Raw genomic sequence first — 18,368 nt, 5'->3', positions numbered from 1 at the left:
TGTGAGCTCAAGTTTGAGGACTGGAAAGTCCGAATTGATGCATGGTAGCTTATCAATTGCTAATGTATGTGCACATCGGATGAGCATGACAAGTATGTGGTACTAATGCATTCTATTTGATCATGATGCACATATTCATATTTACTTATTGTTGTATCTTTTGCACTACTTTTAGACTATAGTAGTGGATACTTGCTGGGCTTTATGCTCATTATCATTTGGTGGAATTATTTTTTAGATTAGTAGCTGACCCCGGGCTTGTGGAGGATCTGGCGAAGACTGGCTTCTAGTCTTCTAATTCTTATCTTTATTCTATTCATGTAAATTAAGTTAGATGGCTTATAACTCCTGCGTGAGCTTTGACTTATTTTTTTATGGATATATATTTTGGGCTTGTTGTGGCCTTAGTATTATGTGCTTCTTTTGTCTGTATTATTTGTGAAAATATGAGCTTTTCGTTTGTATATTGTGTTGAAATATTGACCAGCAGGTCACGTGGTAATCATGTGGATTCTACCCACGTGATGAGAACGTGTTTGGTGGTGGGTGTTACAATATCATATTAACCGTAAAAAAATTTATTAAGGGTAGAAGTAATTTTTTTGAATTAAGATTCAAAAATGTTCAAGACAATTCAAGCTAATTAATTTCTCTAGCAAACTAACTAGCAAGTGATTCCTCTAGCATAATAGATTAACAATAATTACTAATTAAGTAATTAGAAAACTAAAACAGTGATAGTCAGAGTGTCCGATAGTGAAAGAATTCAAAGAAATCTACATTTAAAATACTTATAGTAATTAGAAAACTAACACTATCGACTTTCTTCTCTAGCAATTAGCATATAGCAAACTAATTAGCTCAATAATCATTATTCATTAATCAACTATCACTAAGGAGTAACGAATCGATCACAGTGAATTAGTGAAATTATGAAAAAAATTAAAGAAAACTAAAGGAGAGAAGCAAAGCATTCCTTGTGTCTTTAGTTAATTAAACAAACCCTTTCGCTGCTACAATAATTAAGGTTAATTACGATAGCAGTTAAGAAAGCTAGCGTTGAAAGGGAGAAAGAGAAGGAGAAAGGGAAGAAGAAGAGAATAAAAAAACCTCGACGGCTACCGAAAGTGAAAAAGGAAGAAAGAGAAGAAGAAGAAAATAGGGATACTTCAGTTTGCTCGCTTGTCGATGAGTTAAACTTAACCAAATATCTTGGTTAAAATAATTATACCAAAAAAATTACAAAAATACCCACAACCAAGTCAATATTAAGGGTATTTAAGTTATTTAAAAAATAAGGACATTTTAATTATTTTAGAAATAAAATATTTCTCATGGTATTAGTTCAAATATAATCTAGGGTGTTTTCTACACATTCACCAAATCATAGGTTCGATTTACAAATAGTGAAAATGTAGGGTGTAAACCGTAATTTCATTAAAAAATAGGGTGTTATACACAAATTTCCCTTTCTATTTTTTAAAAGAATATCTATAGACCGATAATCATATTTAATTCAATTATATTTTATAATGCACAAAGAAAAGGGAAGATATTTTAAAGAGATAAGAAAATAACATCAAGCCCTAAGGGCACACAAGGTTTAAATAAAGAACACCCAACATATTCAACCACATAGTAAACAAGCTAACTTAAGCTTATTTTCAATCTCGAATGGATCTTAAAGTGGTGTAGCTACAACCTGCACAAAGATAAAATAACCATCACCGAGGAAACTATGTGACCCGATGGCCACCAAAAACCATGGCAATCAACCTCTTTGTGAGGAAAGAGAGAGGTAGGCAGCATGCCAATAGTAGAGGTGGTAGCGAAGGCGGCAACGACGAATAGTGACGAATTGAGTGGAGGTGGTGGAGGAAACTTCTAGAAGAACGCGGAGTTGACAAAGTGGAGTCACTCGCAAGGGCATTACAACAAGGAGGTGGGTACAAATAGAGAAAGAGGAAAGAAAATGAGAGAGAAGGAAAGAGATGAGGGGATGGAGGGAGGGAGGGAGGGAGGGAGAAAAAGGACCGTAACCCATCCGGAGCAACTCTGGCCTCAACGTACATGGTTGCGGTGGCCCCAACAGTGGTGACCTTGACTTTCTCCATATGCACTCCAAACTCTTCAAAATCTACCATGATCACTTCCCAAAATCTTCCTTTTTATACCTCATTTTTGGTTCAATGACGTAGAATTGTGACCGGGCAAAGATGTAGTTTTTTTTCTTAGGAACATTTCTTCTTGAACTAGACATGATATCTGAACAATAATCCCCATAAAATACCATGATTTTACAACAAAAAGAAAATCTAAGAAAATCCCAAATAGAATTCAGGCAAAATCATTATGAAAGAAACAAAAAATGTGAGTGAAATGCGCTAAAACTTGTGTAGATTACCTCAAATATGAGTGGTGAGAACTCGGAATTTTAGATTGGGAGTTTGGATGAAAAGAAACATAGTTCTCAGACTAAGGATTTTAAGTGCAGTTTCTGCGATCGATTCGAACCAAATTGAGGGCGATTCAAACTGATTTCAGAAAATTTAAATTCTAAAATTAGTTTTCAAATAGATTTCCAAGTAAAATTCTGAAAGCCTCATTAGTGTAGATGACTCCAGATGATGAACACTAACATGAACAGCTTCATAGATCACAGAAAATATCACATAGTATCAATTCAAGGAAAATTTAATAAGAGGCTTCAAAATTTGCAACAAAAAAAAACCCACAATTTACTTATGTGCCAAAATTTTGATCTATGATACTTTGACTCAAATAGAAACATATTAAACTCATGACATAGGTGTCAAAATCCATCTAAGCATTAAAAAATCTACCACATACCAAAAAAAAATGCAGGATTTTAAGTATAAATTTTCGCATAAAATCCAACCATACACAAATTGATTTACATAGGTAAAAGATAATCAACACTAGATGTTAAACCAAATTATGCAATGAAGATATTCTTCATATGGTAATTTTTGAATGGTAACAACCCAAAATTTATAACAAATAAATAAGAAATTAGAGATAATCATTTAGATAATGAGAGATTTAATTTTATCCTATATATTTTTAAGATTTGGATTAAATAAGAAAATAAGAAATTTTCTTATACGGGGTGAACGTAACTAAACAATAATTTAACTTCTTCTATATACTAATTTATCATTCCCTCTCCTCTTATTTCATACAATTTTTAAAAATTAATTCAATAATTTATATTTTGCTCCTAGATTAGATAACACATAATCACCACTATTACTGTATATCTAATCAAAAGTATTTTCATTATTTAGTTTAAAATGTATTTCTAATACAAATTCACTATTTTTCGTTACTTTAATATCAACTTTATATCACATTAAATTTAATTATTACTTCTTATATTAGTATTCAAGAATAGCTTACTATTAGCTTTCTTGTTCTTGTATTAAAAGTTAAAAAAATATTTTTAAATTGGCCATATTCTGCAAATGAATAGGGCTTTATATAATATATCCCAAATACGATAATATTCATATTTATTATCTATTTATTATTTGTATCCATATTTGTTTTCGGATTTGTTACTGCCGTCTGATCTATTTCTGGCATCCTCAAGATTAATATCTTTGTATGGACCAACTATACCTCTTATTAATATATCATAATATTATTAATTTTTAAATAAAAATAAATTAAAATAGTAGACATCTTATATTTTTTTCTCTCTTTCGTCGGGAGGGCGACAACTGCAAGCATGTGCCACCCTGGTCTTTATCAACTATCCAGCATGATTATATGACTTTATCTAGAGATGATTATAGACAAACATATTTTTATCATGCATGTGATTAGACTGATCTTGGATATAAGTATGATAATGATAAATAGAGATGATTAGAGATAATTATACTGTTATGATTTTATATCAAGATAATCTTTAGTATGGGTGTGCATGTGATAGACTAGCAGGAGTATGCATATGTTAGATACATAGTTGAGTCTGCATTACATCATTTTTATTTTGATTCTTGTTCTTCCTAAATTCTTAATGTGCATTGACTTATTATCGTACTGGATATATGCATGTGATATGTTATTTAGAAGGAAAGCATGCAATGTAATTAATAAGATAGTTGATAGAAAGTGTGAGGATACTCGAGTGGGCGCGAGGGTTAGGATGCGCTTGGTGGATGATTAATCGTTCGACATAGTCGTGATCTGTGGCCTTACGTTCGAGGTCGTTAGTCTGTGTGCGCAGTAGACATTCGGACACATGCCGTTCGCTAGTGCATATGTGGCGAGTTATCCTCACGAGATTTATATTAGCTAGAAGGGTGTTCGGTTTGCCTGGATGTTAATACCCTTAGCGGATGACAGGGTATGATTATATTTGAGATACTCCTTGTAGATGGCAGAGTATGCTCTGAGCCTTCGAGCATGATGTTGAGATCGGGTACCGGGTGTTGATTGTGAACAGTTGTCTAGTATGATGATATACAGAGAGACATTGATGACTGATATGTTAAGAAATGTATATGATTTTATTTTCATCTGATTATCTAAGTATCAAGTGGTCAATATACATCATATATGATTGCATTTGATATCATAGCATGGTCGTAGCTAGCATGCATCATGTGTCATATTTGAGAGAGAGTTATGATAATAGTATAACATGGAGATTTGTTTATTCATTATCAATGACTATATACTTTTATCAGTTATGACATATTATTTACCTTTCATTTATGTATTATTGAAGACACAAATATATACTCATTCATGACATGATGCTCTTTCTGATTTATATTATTTAGTACATGATTTACTCTCTGTTTGGCATCACTGATTTGGAGTAAGGTCTATTCACTAAGTCTTTTGCTCATGACTCTCTTTATTGTTTTTCTAACTTTCTCAGATATGTGATATGTAATAGCGACTCTCGAGAAGATATTTTAGATTGATGAGGTGAGTTATAGGTGTGAGATGGTATAGATGATAGTTTGTATAGAAATTGAATTGTATCGTTGTTTGTTCTATTTGTACTTTATTGTATCAGATGATGATTTGTATAATACATGTCAAATTATAGTGTACTCGGGTATCAGTTGTTTAATAATATCTTGATAGTTTGTTGTGACCTATGTGGGTCCTACCAGATTAGGTAGTAATCTAGTGTATATTATTGTGGACTTGGATATTCATATGTTAACAGATTTATTTGGTTGATAATATGATTTATTTGGTGTTATATTACGTGAACATGAATATATTAGCAGATATTATTTGATGATGTCATGATTATATGTGCACAGGAGTATATCTGTGCGTGACGGGCCCTGCCCGTCCTGTCGCGTGAGCCGCACGTGCCGTGTGGGCGCGTAGGGGTGCATGTACCCGTGCCGGGTGGGGGCGTTACAATTCAGGGGGTGATGGTGAGGGGAGGAGATTTAGATCATTTAGAATTAATTACGTCCAATATAACTATCATATAAGCTAAGTCGTATAATTTTTCTAACTATACACTAACGGAAGTGTGACATTGAAATTTTTTTAAATTTAGGGAAGACATTATAACCTAAAAGAAATTTAAGAGGTCTCTATAAAAATCTAATATAGTTGAGAGGGTGTAGACATAATTAACCCAAACTTAAATCCCCCCTCAAAACCAATGTTTGGTTAGACAAAGGATGATAGAAGGGTTCTACAAATTGTAATTATTATTATTATTATTATTATTATTTAAATGGAAATTTGGCTTTGGTCCTTATGCTCGTGGCATTATTGGCCATGGCGGCGAGTACACTCTGGCCTACCAGCGTGGCGTGAATGTGAAATGTCCCCATATGTACATAATTTTCAAGAATGCAGGGTGTAAATCATAAAATCACTAAAACAAAGGAAATTTTTAATATGCCCTACTGTTATTAATCCAACCCTATTATTTGTGTAATTCTATCGATTTATCCCACCAAGGATAATTAAGATATTTTAGAAATTATATTTAGTATTCTAATAGAACATTCTTAGAGTGTTGTATGAAAATTACGTTAGAATAAAAAAAAATTAGGGGTCTGATTACAAACTTCTCAAAGACGGGGGTGTTTATGGGAAAACGATAAAAGATAAGGTATTATCTGAAAACTTTCTCAACAAAGAAAAAGAAGGTATTCGTAAACTGGGTTATTTAGCAGATCAGAGCAAAAGGGAAGCAATTTTGAAGTCGTTTTCCATTTAGATTTGGTTTCGGCAATCTTGCAGTGGCGAGATGGAGGCGCTGAGGAAGCAAGCCAGCAAATTGAAGGAGCAAGTGGCCAAGCAGCAGCAGGTCAGATCCATTCCCCCGATTTCTCTTCTCTCCTTTGGTATCTTTCTCTTCATTAGATCAAACTGTTAGATAACAATTAAGTAGCCAAGAATCGCGTGATTTGGGCACAGATTGAAAAGAAAACGAACGACCCAATTCTTGTTTCCCTCTTGTTTTAGGATTTGTGGTGGTTCTTGGATTTGTCCTGGAACTATTCACGATTTCTCTTCCATTATGACTCGGAAGAAGTACACTTCAATAAAGAGTCCACTTTTCGTTGGTTTTGATATTCTTTACTTGGAATACTTTTGGGTTTTTCTTTTCAGTCAGTTCATCATTGGTGTTTCTCATACCTCATGGAAAATTACCAGAGTTTTCTTTACTGCAGTTTTTTTTTTCTTCTGTTAGAAATAATGTGACTGCTCAGAACTTCTTTTTTTTTTCGTTTCTTACTTATTGCAGGCAGTGATAAAGCAGTTTAGCACTACTGGTTACGAGAGTTCAGATGCAATGGTTATAGATGAACTTGAATTACAAAGACATCAACAGCTAGAGAAGTTATACAAGTCTACACGCGCAGGAAGAGTAACTTTCTGGGACCTATATATATATATATATATATATTATCTTGTTTCTTGCTTTATACTGATTTTTTTTTCCTTCAACATGGATGTCTGATTACTTGGAGAATCTGACTGATTGACTAGAGTTGTTTGGCCAACTTACATGGATTATTATGTATATGGAAGAATACATAGGCTGCCTGTGTGAACTAGTGACTTTTGAGTGGCTTTGATTTATTAAAAGATATGAGGAGTTCAGAATCACTAGATATGACAAATTAGTTAAATTTCTTGATAAGGTATAATGCCTAAAGATTGAAGTGCTATTGGCACTACCTGTTGCTAGCTTGTTTGCATGAAATGTTCTGGGTGACATTTTCAGCCACTCAGGCACAAAGCCAGCATGCCATTGGTATGTGTGTGTGTGTATATATATATATATATATACAGAGAGAGAGAGAGAGAGAGAGAGAGAGAGAGAGAGAGAGAGAGAGAATATCGTAGGATAAGAAACACATCTATACGAGGAAACATAACTGTGGGTCACTGGCTTGTGGGTAAATAAAGAAAGATAGCATGGAATGCACCACAAACTAGAAGAGAGAAAAAAATAAACCACTAGAATAAATTTCATTCAATATATCATGGCAAACTATACTATGAAATTCCCCTCAACCCCATATAAAGTGATGAGGAGATAACATCAAACTGCAATCTAAAAGAATTAGCCAAAATCTAACAGAACTTACAATCATATCTGCTAGATTTTAGAAGTCTTATACCAAATAAGATATGCTAAAAATGAAATCGTATTTGTCAGGTAAATATGCATCCGAAATTTAAAAGAAGATGAATATATAATCGATTATGTTAATGATATATCATATCCACTTAGAGCAAAGATAAAAGAAAAAAAGTCACTAATACAATTGTAGGTATCAAAATATGAATATAGCAGCTAAGCAATTAGTCTCAATTATTTGTGGTTGGTTATCCAAATGGAGTTGGAAGAAGAAAAGTAACGATAAAAAGAAAAAGAAAACATAAACTCCCAACATATGGTCCCTGTCTATCTATACACTAGTCAAATTAAATATATCATTCGTTACATATTTTTATTGGAGTATCGGTACAAAACTACAACTATATAAGAGGTCAAGAAGCTTATTTGTTTTAATAGGTCTAGAGCAGCCATAACTTGGCATTGCAATTTCTATAACCTACCATGGCTGATGCAATAACCTACCTCTGCCATATTCCGTTCTGTTATTTCATACTGCCATGACAATAATGTGAATGTGAGAAGGAATATGCCATACGGACTGCTGCGGTAGCTGCCAGGGCCATTTTTTCTTTTTAGAACAGGTCTTTGGGTCTATCCAGTCATTTCGTTTACTAAGGGCAGAGACTATCGTAACTTGACTCGAAATGGGTCGATATAACTATACCTTGTCAAAACCAGTGTAGATGTCAGCAATTTGATTTGGGTTGATATTGACTTAAATCAATCTGTCTCAAGCTTTTGAGCAAAACTTCCTTCCATTCTAGACTCATTGAATAAGACGATATCACTTGAAAAGAACTAGCGTCATGGAACCTTGAATAGTCCTGGTAAGCTAATTCATGATCAAAAGGAATATTTACATATTTACAGGAGATTCCTGTATCTCATTCCCTGTAGTCCTAACTGTTAACATGAATCATTGCTTAATTATACATATTTAATTGCATTGCAAAGCATTCCTTTCCATTTCTAGAACTCATGCTGTTACTTGCAATAGTTTGACGTCAGCCTTTTCATTTAATCACTCTTTCCTAGATTTCCATAGAGTTTGTTCCAATGATGAGATTTGCCACTTACAATTTTGAGATTGTTTGTTATGTTCACTGATATGAAGAAGAAAACCTACTGTCATTTGTGTATACACATTGACATTGTTGTATTGACTATAATTTGTTTAAACCAATTCAAATTTATTGTTACCATGTCTTAGCAAACTAGCTATGCTAAAGTATTTGCCATTTTCACATTGATGAGAGTTGAGATATGGAATTCTATTTGATACTTTATCCCTTTATTTTATCTCATTATTCTCTTTCTAAAAGAATGGGGATTAATTGACAGTTATCTTTCTCCCACATATCTTACTGATTGTGTTCTATTTGTTTGTCCATAAAAGTTAGACATGGTAAATTTAACAATTTTTGTACAAATTATTGGGTTAGTTAGCTTTCCATGTTGGAGCTAGTTCTTTCCTTTCAATGGTGTTAGCTTTTCAGATTAGCAACAACTTTTAGTTATTGAACTAGTTAGCCTGAAATGAAGATTCCCTTTGTGCATATGTAACTTCAGGTCTACATGACATGTCAAAATCTAGCACCATTTTCTTTGCCACCTATGTCTTGCACCTCTGCCACCTATGTCTTGCACCAGATTGGAACATGCTGCAATATCCAAGTTTATGAATCTTCAGTGCAACAACACTTCTAGTCCTTCTTGATGGACCATGTATGGAGTATGGTGCATCAGTAAGGGTGGAGATATTACTTTCACTCATTATGATATGCCTTACGGCTATGTTTGCTCTTATATGCTTTTGGCAATGGAATAACCAACATTGTATTGACCTCTTAAAATTATAATATCTTCATATGTTGGAATATTGCATGCCAGCTGATGGTTGAGATTTGCAAATTATGTCCATTCAATTGACGATCTTCCATGGTTTCAGGATTTCCAAAAAGACATTGTAAGGGCAGGCGAAGGCTTCATATATATTGGAAATAGACACATTGAAGTAGGTATGCAGATCATATTTTGTCCTTCACCTTATTATGCCTCAATTTGAATTTATCGCCTTTGCTTTTATTAGTTTATCTTCGGATTTTGAATTATCATCAATTATCACTGTTAGCAATTTTATAAATTGTCATGCATCCGAATTTTGCTTGAAAGCTAGGAAGCACTGATACGTCTATACTCTATACCCTATTGCTATCATATCAGATACCGTATCATTATGATACTCTCTGGATATTTTACAATTACGTGTCAAGTACTTGCTTTTCATATCCAATTTTTTTCAAAATAAAAATAGAAAGGGAAGATAACCCTAGTACTTCTAGGATACTTTTTGGATACTTCCAAGAATTCAAACTTTGCTGACAAGTCTAATTAAAGATTTTCTACAAGGTCTAGAAGGATCTATTTAAAAGTTAACACCAAATGGTAATTTATTAGGTACAATATATGAATGTGACGAAGACCCAAGTTAGAATTTCATGCAACAATCAACTCATGTTTTAATTATAATGTCTCTTTCTAGCTGATGATATTAGTAACTAATAAATTGATATAAATTGCAGGCTTTGTTGTTGAATAAATTATAGATATGATTAGGTATATGCTATTATAATTAAATACAATGATATTAAAAACAAGCATACACAAGTATGTTGAAAAATGTGAATACTGAGGTATGCTTTGGTACTAAATGAAAATTTCGGAGGAGATTGGGATTCCTAGTTCCACTAGGTTTAAAGATATGAATGTACAAATCCGAGTCGAAGTCAAAAAATTAAAAACCAAAACTGATTTGGTTTAGGAAAATTGTATCCTACTAGGTTTAGAAAACCGATTAGGAACTGAACTTTGAAAAGTGAAATTGAGTAGGAGATAAAGGCTTAATACTATTCAAACTAGGAAAAGCGAACTCAATTCAATGAGTGAAAAAATGAGTAAGTATAAGAAGAAAAACTGACAACAAATAGGAAAAGTAAAGCATGAAAAACAACGACACATTTTTTTTAATGTGGAGAACATCTCTCGTTTAAGAGGAAAAAATTATGGACCCACTCGAAGTCGATTGATTTATTTCAACAAGCAATAGAGACAAGACTTTCTTATAACCCCTCCTGATATTTTAATGCCTGAATGTTTAAGTAACCTCTTGAACATGAGTATGAAGTAGGCCTTTCTTGAGGTATGAATTAACTTGAAATACTCGCATCATTGCAGTGGTAGATCTCGATATAGATAATGTTGGTTTAGTTCCACCAATGCTTTTGGATCATCCTTTGTTCAAGGTCAAGCATTCAAACTCCTCACAATTGATAAGAAATATACTTCGTGGGGGATTTTAGGACTCGTAAATGATTTGTGTGAAATTCTCTTGAGTTGAATTACTTCCTTTAAACCTCTAGATCACTTATATAGAGGCGAAGAACATTTTTACTTCATACTAGGAGAAACCACCAAACGAATCTCCAAATTTGAACAAGTCTCAGATTTTCTTGTTATTGTCCTGCCACTCGGGTGCACACTTGATTTATCCAGTGCGCATTCTATATTTTATTCTTGTCCGGGGTGTGCACCTAGCTTACAATGCTGAAGTGACTCCTTTGATTTGATTTCTCATTTGTTATTCGATCTTCATAAATTATGTCTTACTCTTATATTGAACCTAGACCATACAACATCTTTCAAAGTGTTTTGGGTTCACGAATTTATCATTACACAAAAATTGCTCTAATATATATATTTTATCCTAGAGGCTATACATCTACATGCTACACATCTTTAATGTATCTTATCCTTACTTTCAAGATTATCGTGTTGACTTATTTGTATTGTGTTCTGGTATCCCTATGCCGTATCCTTATTCATGCTTCAAAGCTCTTAAGTTACCTCAGTTCTGAGACAATCAATCCCTTTGTAGTGCATCAAAATACATACTTGCCCTCAAATGGTAGCATAAATGGGCAAATTTTTTTTCTAACTTATTTAAAACTGTTATCTGTTATAGCATACAAAATTATTTGCTGACTAAATGACATCCTCTATATCATGATTTCCCGAGTTGTACTGTTCGGGTTGGTTTGTGGCTGGGAGAAAATGGGTACAACTAACTTAAATAAGTGAGCTGATCAAATGCCAATTGTCTTAAAAGTCATAATTTTGTTCAAATTAGAAAAAAGAAAAAAAAAAAGAGGCTACTTGAGGGACTTTGGTAGATTCCAAAGTAGAAGTTACATAAGGGGAAGAGAAAACCAGTTGCCCTCCATTGAGACTGATTTTATTTATTCATTGGTACTGACTTGGTTGCCAGGTAGCTAGATGATACTTCATAATAGTTTGAGTCTTGGTGGAATTATTATTACTAATATTAGTATTAGAAAACGACTTTTTTTTAGTGGAAAAAAAGGAACACAAGATAGTACATCAACACTTAGAGGTGGCTTAAAATGTTTACTTATAACTTTTACAAGTAAATACATCTTTATTTTTCAATTTTTTCTAGAGCATCAGATATGTTAAGTAGTACAAGCTGAACAATGTGAACATATCTGATGATACTTTTTTAAGGTACCAAACTGTCTGAGGACTGCTTCAAGTATGGAAGCGAAAATATTTCTACCGATGCAATTTTAGCCAAAGCAGCATCATTGTACGGTGGCGCATTGAGAAATGTCGAGAAAGAGCTTGAAGATTACAACAAGCTTTTATCTTCACAGGTTTTTCCCCTTCTTATTTGAACAAAAAAAACATTACTGTCAGGATTGAATGAAATAATTGATAAATCTACATAGCCTATGGAGGTGTGGACATTGGACTTTATGGTATTTATATTTATTATAGTTTTTTACCATTTAAAGATGGTTTGCAAGATTATCTAGTATTGAGGGATTCTGGTGGATACTTTTTTTTCATTATTTCCTGATAAAATTTGTTATTTTGACATCATTATGTCATTGTGCAACAAATGATTTGAATTGGCAATCATAAGCTTTGTGATATAAGAGGATGTCTTTTTCTACTGATTCCTTCTTAGTCAAGCATAATTGATATCTAGGTTCATAACTGAATGCACTGTTGTTGAAAACATATTAAGACAAAAATTCAGCAGGCACTGCTGTCAAGAGTCAGCTTTTCTATTAAGTTATAGCCCTCTGAAGACTATATCCCTTGTATGAAGCCACAAATTTAGTTTCTAGTTGCTCATTGCTCGAAACTTTTGTTGCCTAGTACAGAATGGGTTGACTTACCTTAATATTTTGGTTTCCTACATGCTGACAAGTGTTCCCTTATAGGTACAAATTTACACTGGGAACTAAAGCTTGTAATAGTATGGCTTTGTTGTACTAGAGAAACTTCCGACTTTATATGCTTTTGTTAGAGCCCACATTGTTAGTCTTATGAGTTTTCAGAGATGAAATTGAGAGTAAGTGAGAACTTATGGTGTCCCAATTAGGCCACCAAGGTTGAGTGGGAATCATTGTACTAGAGAAACTTCCAACTTTATATGCTTATGTTAGAGCCCACATCTTTAATCTTAATCTTAGAGAGAAAATTGAGTGTTAGTGGGAACTTATGGTGTCCCTGATAAACCACAAAGGCTGAGGGGCAATCGTTGTACTAGAGAAACTTGCAACTTTATATGCTTATGTTAGAGCCCACTTCTTTAGACTTTTTGAGAGAGATAATTGAGAATTAGTGGGAACTTATGGTGTCCGATTAAACTATAAACCAAGGTTGGGGGGGAACCAAACTATCAACCTTTCAGTGCTGGAATTGGTTGCCTCAAGACTCTCAACCATTGGAATACCAATCAAAGAAATGAGCCCACATCTTTAGGTTTCATTGATTATTTATCCTCATTGAGAGAAAAGCTTAGACAATGGAAGATTCTGCACAAGATTGGACTTCATTATGTAGAAAATGAAGTAATTCTGACTACTTACAAATTTTAGGCATGTAATTATATATTGTTAATGCCTTTGTGGTTGTACCAAGCTAAGATTTTACTTATGAAAGATTAGAATATTTAGGCAAGGGACAGAATTTGGATCAAAATTTTGATTTTCACTTACTCTTGCTTTTGACATGTGATAGCATATGTAATCATGCTGGTCCACACCATAGTGTACTAAACTAATAGAAAGCCTGTCTGGTACATCATCTTATAGCAGACTGGATATTCCTATGGTTATATAATGTTGGCGAAATCTTGTGGAACAGTTATTATTCACTAATGAGTACTATTTAGTTTAATTAACAAAAATTGATGAGCATATGTTAATCACAAAATGCATCCTAGGATCTCTATCTACTTGCTAGGGTAATCATGCTGGTCCACACCTTAGTGTACTAAACTGATAGGAGCCTGTCTGCTACATCTTCTTATATCAGACTGGATATTCCTACACTTCAATGTTGCCGAAGTCTAGTGGAACAGTTATTATTTACTAATGAGTACTATTTGTTTTAATTAACAAGATTGATGAGTACTTGTTAATTGCCAAATGCATCCTAGGACCTCTATCTACTTGCTAGTATTCTTCTACTTCACAATTCCTTTCATCATTAGTTCAAGTCATAATAATTTTTTGGAATCTTAGAATGCTATTGTTGGACATCTGAACAATTCTCATGTTCTACTATTGCTTCATTCCTAAGAGATTCACATACATATGGATAGACTGCAAACAGTAAATCTTTGGAAAAGCTTGTAACACTTCTATAGCCATCGATTTGTAAAAAAGCATCTCAGGATGAAATATAGTGGATATACTTAATCTCTCTCCAATTTTGGTTAGCTTTTTGCAATCCTGAGGCACAAATAATAGCTAGAAAAGTGTCAAGACTTTTTGGAAATGTTTTACCAGAAAGTTTGTAGTCAATTTGTATATGTATATATATAATGTGAGAGGGCGTCACTTGGGGTGACTGTAATGCATGTCCTTTTCATCCAAGAGTCTTGCGTCAATTCTTGGAAGCAACCTCGTAAATGAGGACAAGGCTATATACATCTTCCCACCACATATATTGCATAATCAGAAGCCTACTGCACCCATATGAGTTGGGAGAGAGATGGAGCTCTCCATGAGGTTCTTCCTCTATGTAAGGTGGGTATGCAATCCAAGACAATGATCCAATTGGGTTCAACTACCATTATTTCAAGAACTATTAAAGATAAATGTAGATACTGACACTGTTTAGATTTAGGGTAAGTCAGTATTTTGAAATGAAGAGTAGTCTACTCAGGATTTAGAACAAAGGATGTCTGTTCAAATTAAGCAGCAGAAGTGGAAAACACAATTGGGATTGTAGGATTCTACGAAGAGAAGAAAGAGAAAAAAATGTCAGCTCAGTAAGTTTAGACTTTGGTTCTTCACTTGTAGTACTCACAAATCAGATTTTATTGTCTATGTTTTTCTTCAAAGTCACTTAGCTCTGGAAAAGAGTATAGACCTACTTATAGTTTACTAAATGAACATATTATTTTTTGTTTAACTCAGATTATGGAACCATTAAGAGCAATGGCTACTGGTGCTACCTTGGAAGATGCTCGTAATCTGGCACAACGTTATAGTCGGATGCGACATGAAGCTGAGACCCTGGTAAGGACTTGACAGTCAATCATGCACTGTGAACAATGAATTTGCTGTAACTGCTCCTTTCCTTTGGCTTCTCTGGATCCAACTTCAGATTCATGCATCTCTTGTAGCTTTAATTGACTCCAAAAGATTTAACAGGCTGCAGAAGTTTCAAGAAGGAAATTACGAGTAAGAGAAGCTCCAGTTCTGGAGAATACTGCAAAGTTACAATCATCTGAAACTAAAATGCATGAACACAAAGCAAACATGGCAGTGCTAGGAAAGGAAGCAGCTACTGCACTAGCATCTGTTGAATCTCAGCAGCAAAGGCTCACTTTTCAACGTCTGGTTGCCATGGTATGGATTATTCACCGCTCGCCATAAAGGTACATCATTTGATTGGACAGGATTATCATGTTTTGGTCCCATGACTTCTTGAAGGTAGAAGCAGAGAAATCATGCCACCTGAGAATAGCTGCTATTCTTGATGATGTTGAAGCTGAGGTAGTGTTCTTTGGAGTGTTGATAAGTTAATGACATCGAAGCAAGGTAGAGTTAATGCTAAATTTTATTTTCTTAATTTTCTTTGTAGATGAACTCTGAGAAGCAAAAGAAAGACTCTGCACCTCCTTCTGTTCCAACTCATAAGCGCGCTGAGAAGGCCTTATACTATCTTGCTGAGGTAAGTTAAAAATTAAAATGTCATAACAATAATACATCTGTTAGCATGAACTGCTATGTTTTATCTTCTTATTGTTGCAGGCAATGTTTAACTTCAATGCTACTTCTGAGAAGGAACTAAGCTTAATTGTAGGTGATTATGTTGTTGTACGACAGGTTAGTCTATTTACTCTTATTGGATTTATGCCTCAAGTTTCTGCTTTTTAAGAAATTTATTTTCCATCTAACAAACTGTTAGACACTTATATTAAGAGGAAAAAGTATTGTTCTGTGAATCATGAGTTGATTAAATTTATAAGATGAATTTTAAATCCTCATTTTAGTCCCATAAAATTCATAGATCATGCATATTAAAATAACATCCATGGTCAACTTTGTTGCAAGTAAAACCGTTTGACTTTAGAAATCCTTCAATTTCACTTGCCTTTGAACTCTCAAAAGTCCATTTGTGAAGTACCCGCGCCAGAGGAGTATCCAAGAGTTCTTTTCTTTTCCAAATGTCAGATACATAAAGTATCTGACATGTACACATTAAGAGAATCCAACAAGTATTTATCCCATACATCAAGATTTTAAAGTATCTATCTTTCCTAGAAATGTATAATATTTTTAATATTTTATTTTTAGACCATAAGGTGTATCTGACATGTACACATTAAGAGTATCCAATGAGTATTTATCCCATACATCTAGATTTTAAAGTATCTATCTTTCCTAGAAATGTATAATATTTTTAATATTTTATTTCTAGACCATAAGGACACCCCCCTATGCGCCCTTATACTGTATAAGCGCGATGAGGTGGCTTGACCGCTTGCATACTGTGGGTATTTTTCACAATTTTGATGTTGCTTATTATTCCAAGAGTTAAAAAGGCTAATAATATTATGTCGGCATTTTCTGTGAACTTAAGTAAGCCACTTAACCTAATTGTTTACTATTAGGTTATATTTTGGGACCAATTCTAGATGGAATTTAATTGATTTCATTTGGAAAGAATTCATTTGCAAATAATGAAATTGAAACAAATCCATCTAATCTTGTTGTTTAGAACGAGGTAGGGATTCATTTCATATTGTTCTTTTTTTTCTTATTTTACCTATGAGCTTCAATAAGGATGTAATAAATTAAGGTTTAGTTTTCAGATTTAAAAATGCTAATCAGGTGGCAAATGATTTTCATCCAAATCCAACCTCAAATCATCAAATTTGATTACATACACTAAAATCCATCCAAATCCACTAAAATGAATTGAAATCTCATCACTTAATGCTTCCAAATAGCAAATTTGATAAAAACTAGAATTCCAAATCAATTGAATTCTACTGATAAAAAATAGAATTCCAAACAGTGTGCTACTGTAATGTGGTTTTTGTTTTATTGGATGGAAAGAACAAGGGAAATTTGCATTTAACAACTTATTAAAAATGCATGATGTAAACTGCAAATATGGAAAAGGTAGGATGTTAAATGCAAATGTCCTATTTTAAAGAAGAAAACAGTCCATCAGAGTGAACAAATACTCTGTGATATCTCATGTAATACGGAGACTTCCCTTTGATATCTAATATTCTTTTGCATTGGTTACTGAATCCCGTGAAGGAAAAAAAAAACAGATATACTAAAGATGATATCCTTGGAAAATTCAAGATGAGTTTTCATACATTGTGCTTTGACAAAAACTTTACTGATGATTGAAAAAAGAGAGAGCTATCTTATAAGCATCTGTCTTGTTTGTGTTGGAAACTTAAAAATTTACTTGGCATGAGATGATTCTCAAGAACTTTATTTTTCTAGATATTTTTGCCATTTTCCATATCCTCTTATAGAGGGAAGAGAAAAATAAATAATAAAATGCTATCTTGTGTGAAATGCTAGACTGGAAAATGCAGCTGTCTCTTATTTATCTTTGAATTTTGTTTTTCTGTGTCTAAGTTGATCACTGAAAACACATTTAAGACTGGTATTTATTTATCTATCTCAGGTCACTCCATCAGGATGGGCTGAAGGAGAGTGTAGAGGGAAGGCAGGGTGGTTTCCAGCAGCTTATGTGGAACAACGTCAAAATATCCCCCCAAACAAAGTCTTCCCCCAAGTGCAGTGATATTGTGATGGTTTTGTTTCTATCTCTACTTGGTTTTCTTCTTAATTCCGAAGCACAGTGCAAGAAAAGCTAAGGGTGGTCGCACTTCGTTGCAAAGACATAATATAAAACACCGGAATTTTGTCACTTTTCTTTATTCTTTGGCAAGACCTGGAAGTCTCCATCTGTGAGAATTTGTTGTATCTCTATATCTAGTTATTCCAAATTATTGGACTGCTTTCTGTAAATTTCAGACTGGAAGACTTTGTACTTTATGTAATCTAACTGACTTGGAACACATAGACTTTTGTACAGTTCTCTGCTTTGAGCTTCTCTAAATGACACTCAGAACTGCCACTGT

General features: G+C 33.6%; 1 protein-coding gene across 1 annotated transcript; it reads left to right on the top strand.

Moving 5' to 3' along the window:
- The first annotated feature begins 6,132 nt into the window (after nt 1-6,132).
- LOC140796138 (SH3 domain-containing protein 3) lies at nt 6,133-18,307 on the top strand. The gene is made up of 10 exons (XM_073149020.1): nt 6,133-6,325; nt 6,767-6,889; nt 9,600-9,669; nt 12,233-12,381; nt 15,166-15,267; nt 15,403-15,600; nt 15,685-15,747; nt 15,836-15,925; nt 16,006-16,080; nt 17,909-18,307. Exons 1-10 carry the CDS (start codon nt 6,266-6,268, stop codon nt 18,026-18,028), a joined length of 1,050 nt encoding a protein of 349 aa, XP_073005121.1. The 5' UTR covers nt 6,133-6,265; the 3' UTR covers nt 18,029-18,307.
- The last annotated feature ends 61 nt before the right edge of the window (nt 18,308-18,368 follow it).

The sequence above is a fragment of the Typha latifolia genome, chromosome 10, assembly GCF_019914945.1.
Source record: "Typha latifolia isolate L0001 chromosome 10, TyphaL0001v2, whole genome shotgun sequence".
Classification (NCBI taxonomy): Eukaryota; Viridiplantae; Streptophyta; class Magnoliopsida; order Poales; family Typhaceae; genus Typha; species Typha latifolia.
Note: the sequence above shows the minus strand (reverse complement) of the source record. Positions and strands in the feature narration are given on the sequence as shown.